This window comes from Podarcis cretensis, assembly GCF_951804945.1.
Source record: "Podarcis cretensis genome assembly, chromosome: 2".
Classification (NCBI taxonomy): Eukaryota; Metazoa; Chordata; class Lepidosauria; order Squamata; family Lacertidae; genus Podarcis; species Podarcis cretensis.
Window position 1 is genome coordinate 11,279,518 of NC_137171.1, and position 12,839 is coordinate 11,292,356.

Here is a 12,839-nt window from a genome sequence, read left to right on the forward strand (position 1 = left end):
AGAAATAAACACCGGATAGCTTGAGGAGGCCTTATTATGATAACAATCAAGGGGGAACCCCCCCTCCAAAACTCAACCCCCTCCCCAACTCTAGCAATGGAACTGTCCTTGTTTATGTGGCTGTCACTCTGAGGGGGTGTTATGATTAGCGGGGGGGGGGGAGAGAGCAAACCTCTCTTTTAAAACACACAGAGAGAGGCTGAGGGAAAGAACATAGGGAGCCTAGAGTATCTTAGCTGGCTATGAATGCCCTTTCTATGTATTATTGTGTGTGTGTTTGCCTTTCAAACAAATAAAGATTGTAGAAGTAATATGTTTATATTTTCTTTTTGTCTTTGGACCAATGGTTGAATCTTCCCATCTGAAAATAACTGGAAGGCGTCCCTTGAAGGAAATAAGTACAGTATCCCCTGCCCACAGGAAATGTCTCGTCCAAGTAGTTGGGAAAGTGGGGCGGAGGGAGGCAGAAGGTCCACAGGATATGAAGGTTTTTTTTTTTTGGTGTGGCAGAATGTAGGTTCTATCTACCTACCCCCGTCCCTTTCACCAAATGGTGGGTAATTGTTCGCATGTCTTATGCATGTAGTCGTATGTAGTATCCATGTATTGCAAATATCTCTCCTCCCTCCCCCCCCCCCATCTACTTTCTTCACTCCAGAGTGACCATTGGCTGAATACTTTCCGTTGGGAGGCTGCTGCACATTCTTTTTTTACGACTGCATTAAAGAACCCAGGCTATTAAACAGAAGCATAAAACCAGCAGCTTTCCCCTTCTTCTAAACTTTGCAAATTAATATTTCCTGGGCTGGTTTCTTTCTTTCTTTGCGAGGCTGGCGGAGGGGGGGGGGGGGCTTCTTAAATAAGACAAGAATCAGGCACACTTCTATAAATTAGCTGTTCCCATGGCCCTTTCATAAACTCATCAGAAACCCCCTTCTCCCCTCTCAAAATCTCTTACTGGGTTTCTCTTTCTCCCTCCCCCTCCCTTTCCCCAGAAAATGGCAAGTAAATGAATTTCAGAGGGTGGAGAAAAGCAGAATTGAGGAAATCCCAACTGTTCTAATGCGTACAAAACCGTAAAACACTCTTGGAAACAAATCCATGGACATATTTTGCCTCCCCCCACCTTTGTTAACTTATATAGCCTTACTTCTTACTTTCCTTTGTCTAATTTCAACAACAAAAGTCTGTCCCCAGGTTGTAATTTCTCCCCTCTCCCAACAAAGGCTTACTATGAGGAGGGCAAGACTTAACCAAGGCTTACCAAATAAAATAAATAGATTCTTTCTTTCTTTCCAACACATGTAACAACTGAATGGGTTAGACCTTAGCTTAATTGGCAGATACGGCTCAGAGTCAATAGGATTCTTGCTTAAGGACAGCGATCAATATTGCTTTCGAGTTTTAAAATTCCAGTGGCCAAACCTTCCCCTTATTGAAATGTGTTCAGTGTCAGGATATGTAAATTCAGGTTTTACGGTACATGTTCTTGAATATTTTTAAGCAGCTGATGGGAAGGCAGAAAGTTGGTGAAATGTTTTCCAACATCATCCACCATGCAGATCTTTTTTAAAAAATTAAAGAATGAAAAAATAGCATTTGCAACTGAACTAGGACATAAAGGAAGAAAATAGAGATGTTTGTGGTGTTCTGAAAGTTAACAGAGGAAAATGCAGCGACGAGATCGATAATCTTCACCGTAGAAAAGTATTTTGATACAATTCCGCTAGATACAGTTCTTTTATTGGAAGAAAATCATCATTTTGTCATATAAGATGCATAGAAAACGCCAAGCTTCTTGTTCATGGTGGAGTATTACATGTGTATGTGTGTGTGTGCATGCGAACTACAATATTTCATAACTAGCTTGGTATAACCGATTGTGTTGTCCATTGTGGTTCTTATCTTTATTTTCAAAACGTACTGTTCTTACTTATTCCATACACAAAGCTTCTGCTACTTAAAATGTGATCGCTTTTCTTAATTCAACTGTATCTTGACTTTAATAAAGAAAAACACATAAAATAGATTTTTCTGGCAGAGGATTGATATATTTGACAAGCTGTAGATGAACTGAATATTCCTTTTCTCACTGCGTATATGTATTGCGTCTATGATGGTGGAGAGCTATGCAAACCCAATTTCAACATTTATTTTATCTGGAAGATTCAGTTAAATAAGAAAAAGCATGTTTCTGCTCCAACCCAGAATTGACATTATTTTGCAAACCATAGCCGGGAGTCTCAGGTGAGAGGCGTTGTATATACTTATTTCTTGAGGTCTGTTTTTCTTACAATCTCTGAGAGGCCTAAAGGTGCGAACTGCAGGCTTTGTAAGTAAATCAGCTAATCGCTTCTAAGATTGAGCAACAGCGCCATCTTGCGCCAGCTCTCCCCAAGGCACGCGTCTTCAAAACATAACCTTTCAGTTACAAAAAACAAAACAAAAACAAAACAGAAATGGAGAAAGATCTCCCATCATCAATCACCGCGCTCTTTTACAACCCCCCATTCCCCTCCAGTACATGAATCCACTTAGGTCCAAAAGGAAACAAAAACGAAACAAAACCTGATTTTACATAATGTGGGGTGAATAAAAACATATCGAATGTGATGATCAAGATCTGCATCCATCATTCGGTCAATAAGGAACCGAAATCAGATTTTGGTGGTTATATATATAATCGTGTGTGTGTTGTAATAATGGCAGGACGTTTCCCCATTTTTCATGTTTCCCCCCTCCCTCCACAAACCCTAAAAATACCCATCACCATAACAACGACAACAGTGCACACACATGCGCGTGCACATGGACACACAGTCCGTACGCAAGCAAAATGCAGCAGCTTCTATCATCTCTCCTGCTAACCTCCCCCAACCTCACGCCGCTCCCTGTTTTAAAAGGCACCCCCCCCCGCATGCCCCCTATCTCTTCTTCCTCTGCCAAGGAAAGGGGGGGACTATAATGGGGGGGGTGTATGTGTGTGTGCGCGTCTGTTGTTTGTTGCTGGTAGACAAAACATTCCAATAATCCGGTTTCAAAGAGAAGAGCACCCACCTTATTTAAACCATAAAACAATTAAGGCCAGACGTCTAGCCGGTTCTGTGGTCCTGTTTTGTTCAATTCTATTCAGTGCACCCAGCAGTGAGACAAACAGAGTTGTAAAACTGGCATTTTTGGGCTGCGGAAATGTACCTATGGGTTGCTTTCAAAGCTGCTGTATCCTGTCCTTTTTGTGTCGACTACAAAGGAGACGTTTTTTAAGCTGAAGATGAGAGCACTTTCTGTTTCACACAAATATACATTACAGGATAGACAGATGATAGATAGATAGATAGATAGATAGATAGATAGATAGATAGATAGATAGATAGAGATAGAGTGTGCATAAACACAAAAATATGAAGAAATCACAGAGAAGGTTCTGCAGGAAAAAGGTGGTGTTGCTGGAATCTTGTCTTTGTTTAGAAAATAATGCGCTAACCACGCCTGGCGAAGCGACTCTTTTGGACTGGAAGCCTGGACAGCGTTTGAAAACACAAATGAACGATTTGATCTTCTCCACTGCTAAGGCTACAATCCTATGCACTTTTACTTGAGAGCAAGCGCCATTGTGTTTAGTGGGAGCTGACTTTTGAGTAAACTTGCAAAGAGCAGGACTCTATCTGACTCTGAAATGTGTGTGTGTATTTACACACATACATATATCACACACAAACACACACACACACACACCAAGCATCATCCTGGATTTTTGGCAGAAGACTTGCACATGAACTATAACTGTATTCTTCCATTTAAACCGCACACAAAGCAACTCACAAGAAAGCAATGGGAGGCGGGGAGGGGGAGAGTGGAGAACAACAGTCTTATGGAGACAAAGGAAGCATAACTTACATTCTTTTCGTCCCCATTAGCTCCAATGGGAGTTCAGCCCTGCTGAAGTCTGTCAGGGTAGGGGTGGGGTGAGGGAGGGAGGGAGAGGTGGGAGAGGGAGAGAGAAAGGTGAAAGAGACTGCATCTTTAGTAATCTTGAAAATGAGGTCTGGTGGAACTGGAAGGTTCTACAAGCATGGTGAAGGATCAAAGTTAATAAAACGGCCTCTCGGTGGGCCGCAAGTCTGTCACCAAGGCGGTGGTAAACGGAAAGAGAGAGAGAAATGAAGAGAGAGAGAGAGAGAGAGAGAGAGATTATGGAGATTGTTCCCTTTTTGTTCTCCCTCACCACAGACGCACAAATCTAAAAACAATTGCCATAGTAGTTATCGTCATTATTATCATGATTACTGCTCGGGAAGTTTAAAAAGTGGGGAAATAATAAACGGTCATCACTGGGTGGAAGGTTGGCTTTTAGCAATATTCTTGCTCCTCCTGAATTTCTGCCCCCCCCACCTCCACCCCCGGCTGTACCTTGAAGAACATCAGCGGATGAAGGCTAAAACAGATTTTGTTAGAGATTCTCTTCCGCCAATCAGGGGTTTGTTGTGTGTGTGTGTGTGTGTGTGTGTGTGTGTGTGTGTAAAAGCTCCTTTCGCCTTCGTAAGCAAGCAAGCAAATAAATAAATAAATAAATAAATAAATAAATAAATAAAGCCACAAACCGGTATCTAACGAAAGAAGCTTTGCGAAAGAAATGTTTTATGACATCAGCGGGTATAATGGCTTCCAGATTTGCATTTATTTATTTATTCGTTCGTTCGTTCCTTGAGAAGGTTGGATCCGGCTGGGCAAACCCCAAGCCGCGATTTCCCTACCCGGCCTCCCTCCCCCCCCCCCCGGCTCCCCAACGATCTGTTTATCATTAGAAAGATTAAAACAGTGCTGGACTCATTTCATTAAAGAAAGGGACCTCATAACAAGTTGTTATGCTGAGACATCTCCTGCCTCCTCATTTGTTATCCCTTGGTCTTTCATTTAGCAAGCTTTGGAAAGGACCTTCGGAAACATCCATTCGTAGGGAAGGATAAAATGGACCCTTAAAAAAAAAAAGCAAAGCAAAATGAACATCCCTTGCCTCCCCCGCCTCCATCCACCTCGTGTCACTTAACTCGTCCTTACGCAGTGCAAACAATCTGATTTTTTAACACTCACAGATTTGCCTTCTGCTAGCCTGTGGAAGTGAAGGAAAGCGTTTTGTCCAGAAACTTGTTTCTTTACAGAGGGGCTGGAAGGAGAATCTTCCAGTCCTCAACTGCACTTCCTTAATCCCTTAAAAAACAAAAAAACAAGCAAACAAAAAAAAAACTTCTTTTGGCGTAAAGTATTACCATCTCCTAATTTCCATCCTTTCCCATCTGCACTAATGCGAACAAACCATTCACTGTTGTTTTCTTGATACATTACACCCGAAAGTAATAGGATGACTGGGCCCCCAAGCAACACAGTAACGTATTTTTGGCACTTAATTGATAATCCCAAAGACTTCTAATAGTCTTGTCTCGGATAGATAACAAAAGGTAAGACTGTTGCATGGGCAAATGCCGCTCACACGTATTTAATCTCGTACATATAGTTTGATTGCCCGAGGCCATAAATTAGTACAATTAATTACCCTAGACTAAAATGTGCAGTACACACTCACTCTTACCCAAATGTCTCTTTTTATGAGCCTATCACTATATAGACATACAGATATAGATATATGGAATTGGGGGGCGGGAGGGAAGAGAGAGAGAGAAAGAGATGGGGGGGGGGGAGTATGTTGTGAGCGGAAGCTCTATTATTTTACTATCCTATCGGACTTCCTGAAAGAGGGCATTTTTCCAACAGTTTTCTCTCTCTCTCTAAGAGACTGTTAATTCCAGGGGCGTATTTTCCGAAGTTATGTCTTTGAGAATCCAAGGCAAGGTTTTCTCTACCTCCCAGCCCAGAAATCCATGTGGAAGTTTGGGGGTGGGGGGTCGGTAAGGTGTGCTTTCTCCAAGAGGGTTTAAAAGAGAATCATAATAATAAAAAAAGACACCTCGACTATCAAAGGTTGGTTTTTTTCCTCTTTTTTTGTGACGTTAGGTATATATTTACAGAGAGCTGCTCTACTATAGCAAAACATAACAGCATTACAGAACGGTTCTGTGACAATCATAGAAGACACAAATAAGTACACCAGAAACGTTCAACACGATGACAGAAACATTGTTTGAGCGATCACCCCCTCTTATTTTCCTTTCTTCTTCTTCCCCCCACCTTTCCTTTCCTTTTGTACAAAATATGCAGCCACGACGTCATGAAATAATAATAATTATTAAAAAAAACCACTGGATAAATTTAACTTACGAAATAAAATACTTTAAAAAAAATTCAAGTACTTTGTTGTTTTCTGAAAAGAAAAGAAAATGTTTATTTTTAGTCGTAGTTTTTTTTAATTTTTTTTCTTATAAAAGCACTCTTTTATGTCTTTTTGCTCCAGAATGGTTGCTGTGTTTAACTAATTCTAAACACTCATCAGCACACGGAAAAAAGTCAGAAACACTTCGAACCCCAAGGAAGACCCAGCGCCTCGGTTTCTCCATTGGCTTGGAGAGACTCGGCCAATTTCACTGCTGCTGGTCTTTACTAGTATCGGTTTTCTCCTTGTTCATTTTCTTCATTTTCATTCGCCTGTTCTGAAACCAGATTTTGACCTGGCGCTCCGTGAGATTAAGAACCCTGGCCACTTCATAACGGCGGTCCCGTGTTAGGTACATATTGAACAAAAACTCCTTTTCCAATTCCAGCGTTTGATACTTCGTGTAGGGACATCTTTTCTTCCTTGTAGAACGCGCATGAATCCAATTTGCCACGGGATTGTCTGGAAAAGAAACAGTTCGGCAGTTTAAACATATGTTTGTTTGTTTGTGTGTGTGTGTGTGTAAATAAATATCATTAACTGAAATTGGTGGACCCCACAGATCCAGGTCCATCCATTTATTCTTCTTCCGGGGGGGTTGTTTTGTTTTTTAAAAAGTCCCCTCTGTTTGGCAGCATGAGCCGATCAAATCTGAAGTGACCTTCAGGATAGTTTAAGGGCGTGTGTATTCTTTTATAGAACGTGAAGGTGCACTGCACATCAACGTTAGCGGCAATGAGACAGTTCTCAATGATTTCTGGTGGAACAACTTTGCATTCTGCTTCCGACTGTTATACTGTTTTCAGCTAAGCGATCATTGTCTCCAGCATGTTGCAGTTTAAAAGAAAAACTGGAGCAATGAGTTTAATAATAACAATAACACTATACTCCTGCACATGAACACTAGTAGGAGTAATCCAAGAACACAGTCATAAAGAGTCAAAATTCACACCACTTCACAGGCCCATAAACTCTGTTTACAACCATTACTCTCCAATCCCCTCTCTATAACCTTCCCACTGATGGAACTGCTGGCATTTTTTTAATATCTTGAGAATGCCCCAGGATAAGTCTACTGACTCCAAGAAAAATATTTTCCCCTCTCAATCCCAAAGCACCTTATTTTATACTAAACCTCCTTCTATCGTTGTTAAGGGGAAGTCATAACTTAGACTTCCTCTTTTTGTGAGATTTGGACTCAGTAAATATGCTCCTGATTCAAGGCTACTTAAACAACTACCTTAGCTGCATTCCCTCCATAGCACTGTGTATGTGTGTGTATACACACATATGCACACACAAAGCGCACATATTTCTGCCTCTGTGCTGACATGGCACAAAGACACAGAAGTTACCAGGATTAAACTGTACCAGCATTTGATCAGATTGTTAGGCCTGAAGGCTTTGTAAACACCTGGCATGGGTATGATATTGTGCTGTGTGTGCATGTGAGCGTCTCTGTGTATATGGAACACAAAAATGCACACAGAGACATCCAGAATATACACACAAATAGGTATTAATTCCTGGCATATATTTTGCATGCTGTGCCTTGACTCCTCATTGCCCAGAAACAATCACCCACACTTAAATGGCATATGGCCACTAGGAAGTGAACATTTTACTGTGCAGAAGAATTATTCCTTTTTAAACTAGGTTTCCCTAGATCTGCTCTTTTGTCAGTGTTCAAGGGCGTTTATTCTTTTACTCCTTTCCCTAGCACGGTGAACTGTATAACCCTCACCAAAAAAAAAAATGTACGTGGTCCACTGTTCTTTCTAAAGATCCCCCTCCTCCATTTATTAAATTATAGCTGGTTATGTGCACTTCTCATAGTTCAAATCTTTCGCTTTTCATAATCTGCACTCATTTTCTCCTTCTCTCCCACCACTACCAGCCAGGGCATGCTCTTTTGCCTTGGTGCAAAGATTTTATGAATCATGCCTAACGACCTCCCTTTGGAAAATAAATAAATGCATATCCCTGCTATTTTTCCCTCGCACATGCCCAAACTCTTTCGCTAGCCAGACCCCGTTCCTCGAAAAGTACGAACGAGGGAGGGCAAAGAAGGGAGGGCATGGGAGAGGTTATGAATATTTTATCAAACAAGTGGATTCTCCAAAGTGAGGAAACAAAATAATAACGATCATCATCACCCCCACCACAGAAGAGATCCCCCCCAACTCCCTTCTCCTCCCGCCCCTCTTTCCCCTAAACCAAACAAACTACAAGCTGCCCTTATGATCTTCTAAGTCAGGTTTTTAAGCCTGTCCAGTTGGAGTTTTCGAGGCAAGGATGCCAAGAATTCTAAACAGCAAGGTAATTTCTTTTTATTGAGTACTGTGCAGGAGGGCTGTAATGCCCTCCCGGTTGTAAACAAGAATGACTTCGACTTACTAGGGTCCAATTCGGTCTTTTCTTCTTTGTGTTTGTTGGAAGCGATGGCCTCAGATTCCGGGGAGGGAATAGTCTGCGGGGTTCTGTCCCTGAGATCTCCCGGGGATCCGTACATATAATCCGGATAACTACGTCCATCCACCGGTCCGCAGTCCCTGCGGCCGTGGAAGGCGTCGGGCTTAAGCCCGTAGTGCCGGCTGCTGGCTGGAAAACCTGGGAAAGAGACAGCGCCGGAGATAGGCTCCAGCCAAGTGCGCATATATCTGGTGTCAGTTCCAATGTGAGGCTGGTGGGTGTACGGGTGGTAGACCACGGACGACTGGGAATGCACGGGAGCCCACGAAGTAGTAAAAACGGCCGGTTTGGGGGCAAAGCTGCAGGATGGAAAATCTGCGCACTCCGGTACTAGTCCTGAAGGTCTAGCTGCTGCAGGGTGAGAGCCCGTAGCTGGGAACCTTGATGCCAACAGTTCTTCGCTTTCATGACTAATCAAGGAATCTACATAATAGTTGCTTATGGGACCAGAAGCCGACATTGTTCCCCCTCTTTTACATTCATAAGATTATTGTATGAACTGTATGTGTACTTTTTATCTTCTCATAGAACAATCAGGGCAGGTAATTATTTTTTCAGCCTTTCCTAGTTTGTCATTGGCTCCCAGCTCTCACGTGATTGTATTTACCCAAAAATACAGTGTAGATCAATCCGCAGGTCTTTTTTCTCCCCTTTCCCCTTCCCCTCTTACTATTTTTTTTTCTTAAATAGCGCCTATGCGTCTTGGGTTTTCATAAAACTCTTGAAATAATGCAGTTATTAGCAGCGGTTGGTTCTTACGTGCCATTAGCTGAACGGCGACTCCCTCGCTCGCCGGCTCTCTCGCTCTGCGACTTGGCTTTTCCATAGCCCTGCTATTAATGAGTCTGCAAGGTATCTGGTGTAGCAAGGTATCCCAGGAACTATTTCTTGACGCAATTTGTCTCTGTCTGGTCTCTTTGCTTCTACAGCTTGTATTCTATAATGGATACATTACATGGAATATCTTTAAAGGGGGAGGGGGTCGGTTCAAGGTCCTAGCAGAGTTGCACTGCCGGCTCACCCCCTCTTCAGCGCCAGCCCATGAATGGCTATGAGCATTATATATATATTTTTCCTTTTTTGCCTGATTGCAGGACCTTTTGTCATTTGTACTAGGAGGCATATTCGTCAGCTTATTTAGCAGCAAGAAATCTTGGGGTCATGTACTCTGACTTTAGATCTATCTAGATATAAATAGATAGCTAAATATAGACAGATAGGTATTTCTATGTATATGTATATCTATGTGTGTGTGTGTATGTGAGTGTTCATGTATTTGTAAGTTTGCGTGTGTGTATGTATATATTTATCTATGTGCGTGCGTGTGTGTGTGTGTGTATACACACACGAGATAACTATCTTCTGGGAGGAAGAAGATGACCTTGTAAAGCATGAGTGGAAAATAATAACAAAAAAGGTGTCTCTCATCTTTCTACTCTCTGAGAGGCTACATTATTCGGCAAGTAGCCGTGGATGTTTTTATGTCCTTCAATAAAAATTTTACGAGGATCATTTGATTGTTCATAAATGTGTCGTTCATTAAATAAAACTGTACGAGTAAGTTTCACTTATAAGGCATAGCTGGGAGTGAGGGACTTTTTGCATGTTCAGAGACCAAGCCAGGGTGTGAGGTGTTTTCTTTATTTTTTTTAAAGTATGGTCTGATTTCTTGGGTTTGATTGCTGTACTTATTATTTAAACAATGTCATTGGAACTTTTTAGTTTACCAAAACGTCTGCAGAACTTCACTGGAAGACGTGTTTGATATGTGCGTGTGCTTTAATAATAACCTTTGCTTGGAAGAGTGAGTAGTAGGTAAGAAAGCTTGTGTCCTTAGAAGTCTGGAAGGATGGCGCTGGTCGCTTGTTCTGGGAGAAGAAATCTGCAAAAGGATTACACACACACACACACACACACACACCCCGGGGGAAAAAACTGCAACAAGAATAGCAACATCATCAATAACATCAGCAACAACAACAACCACAACAACAAGAAGAGATGGATTTATTTATTTTTACATTGTCAAAGAGGACTCACGATTTCCCATGTAATAGCAGCAGAGGCGGCTTGGAGGTGCGGTAAATTTGCAACAAAAGGGGGGGAAGGCACAAGAAAAGTGTATGCAGGGAAGGTTATGGAGGTTCCAGGGAGAGACAGAGAGAGAGAGAAAGGCAGAGGGCAGAGAAGGAGAGATGAGGGGGTATGTGCCCCTGAGGGATGCAGTATCCATCAGTGACATTACACTCGACACAGAGTGTGCAGGTCCCCCTACACACACACACACACACACACAAACAGGAGCAGGAGTGGGTTTGTTTTAGGCACCTTGCTTGGGAAATCTGAAGAGTAGAGAGAAGGAAGGAGACACAGTCAAATCCTTGCAGAAATCTCTCCCTTTCCTCCTCCTCTCCCGTTGAAAAAAAGACTCTGGAGAAGTTGCTTGAAGGGGCTGATTAAATATTCCAGACTGCATCTTAATTCACGAGTTCTTGATCATTTGTGCACCAGCCTGCCATAGTTGATGTAGAGAAAATAGTGTTTTTTTATTTCATAAGGAGCACACTTTAAATAGAAATGTACTCGTCTCTCTCTCTCTCTCTCTCTCTCTCTCTCTGTGTGTGTGTGTGTGTGTGTGTATCCAAGAAATCCAAATTTGAAAACAGTCTTGCTGTGAAACCTGAACCAGCCATCTCCTGCCCACTATGCTCATACCGTTTTCAGCCTAGCACTTTCTTGAAGGGAAATATTCCTATAGGAGCATAATATGTCCTTTGGCCTTTCCTGAGTTCATTTTATCTGTCAATCACAAGTCTCCAGTGACTTCATTTCTCCTTATTCTGAACGTTCGGAGGAAAGCTAATACCGAGCCATCTTCTATTCCTTTCTCGAGGCGTCCTCTATGCAGAAATTAAGAAGAGGGGAGGGGAGAATATGCAGGGAAATGCGCCGAGAAGATGAAATGTTCGCTTGGGTTGCACTGAAAATATAATTTTCTTTACAAAAATAAATATTGCAAAGGAATGGTAGTTTGCTTAGACATACTCTCTCTCCCTCTCTCCCTCTCTCCCTCTCACTCACACACACACTCACACACAAATATACACTTTCTGCTCAGAGGAAAAATAATGATAGAAAGAACAACGGCGTGTCGTCGTCCCCCCAAAAAGACAGAAGATCTAACATGTAATTAACACATCAAGAATCGTGGATTATAAAAGAAAAGGGCGTGGAAAAGTAAACACGGTAGTTAACCTTAATACAAGGAAGGTCATTAAAATATTCTTGGATGGAGAATTTTAATGTTTACACAAAATGAAGCCTAACAGCCAAGGGTGTCTTTATTTATAAGGAGGACTTCAAATCACCACCACCCCCGCTTTTAAAATCAACTTTCCCCAGTGTTGCAGGTTGTTCATAGCCAATGATCCTAGTCTAGGACTTGTAGTGCAATGCCTTCCTCGTTCAAGGAGTCCTGCGCCTGGGAGTCGAACTAGAAGTCGAGGGAAGGGAGCAGTTTGTCTACAGATAAAATGAAGACATGTCCTTAATACTGAAGGATCAGATCAGTTTTTAACTGCATGCGTAACTGCAGGATATAACCAGAGACCCTCTGAAATAGACTGCTGTTTGGATACTTCTACCCCCATGGCTCTGTCTACACGGGAAAACTTAGGCTGACCTTTGTGGCGAAGAAATGATTGTTCTGAAACATTTCTCCTTTCGGAGATGGAATCCCAGCCGGAGAGGTTGATCATATAGGCATCAAAGGTATAGTTTTACCTAGAAGATTAAATTGGCTACGTTTCTACGCGTTCTGCCCAGCGTCTCAGTCTCAGCGACAGACGAGTGAGTGTCTCTATCAAAATCGTGTCCCTTTGATGGAAGACAATCAGTCCTGCAGTAATGTGGTCCACGTCTGCTTCTTCAGTCTCCTATATGACGAAAGAAGCTAACTATGGAAAGGGGGTCGCTGAATGATGATGATGATGAAAATGCATTATAGAAGTTGTACTTATATATGCAGCATGCATATATATTT

At 42.1% G+C, this 12,839-nt stretch overlaps 1 protein-coding gene and 1 long non-coding RNA gene across 3 annotated transcripts in view; one reads left to right on the forward strand and one right to left on the reverse strand.

Annotated features, from left to right (window-relative positions):
• The window catches only part of LOC307210810, a 554,287-nt gene that overhangs the window by 455,544 nt on the left and 85,904 nt on the right, over positions 1-12,839 (forward strand). The gene's annotated exons all lie outside the window — the stretch shown is intronic.
• On the reverse strand, positions 5,978-11,394 carry HOXC9 (homeobox C9). 2 transcript variants are annotated; one of them, XM_079966911.1, is made up of 3 exons: positions 9,557-11,394; positions 8,723-8,935; positions 5,978-6,787 (listed from the first exon to the last, which is right to left on the reverse strand). In XM_079966911.1, the coding sequence occupies exons 1-3, from the start codon at positions 9,621-9,623 to the stop codon at positions 6,534-6,536; spliced, it is 534 nt and encodes a 177-aa protein (XP_079823037.1). In that variant the 5' UTR covers positions 9,624-11,394; the 3' UTR covers positions 5,978-6,533. The 2 variants fall into 2 exon arrangements, with proteins under 2 accessions (XP_079823037.1, XP_079823036.1); XM_079966910.1 differs by lacking the exon at positions 9,557-11,394 and having other exon boundaries at positions 8,723-9,550.

What these genes read in the sequence shown, in the direction of transcription:
- HOXC9 (XM_079966910.1), bottom strand. Translation starts at nt 9,257, where the DNA reads ATGTCGGCTTCTGGTCCCATAAGCAACTATTATGTAGATTCCTTGATT. An exon ending in AAAGACCGAATTGGACCCTA is followed by an intron (nt 6,788 to 8,722) that starts GTAAGTCGAAGT and finishes TTTCTTTTCCAG; the next exon opens with ACAATCCCGTGGCAAATTGG.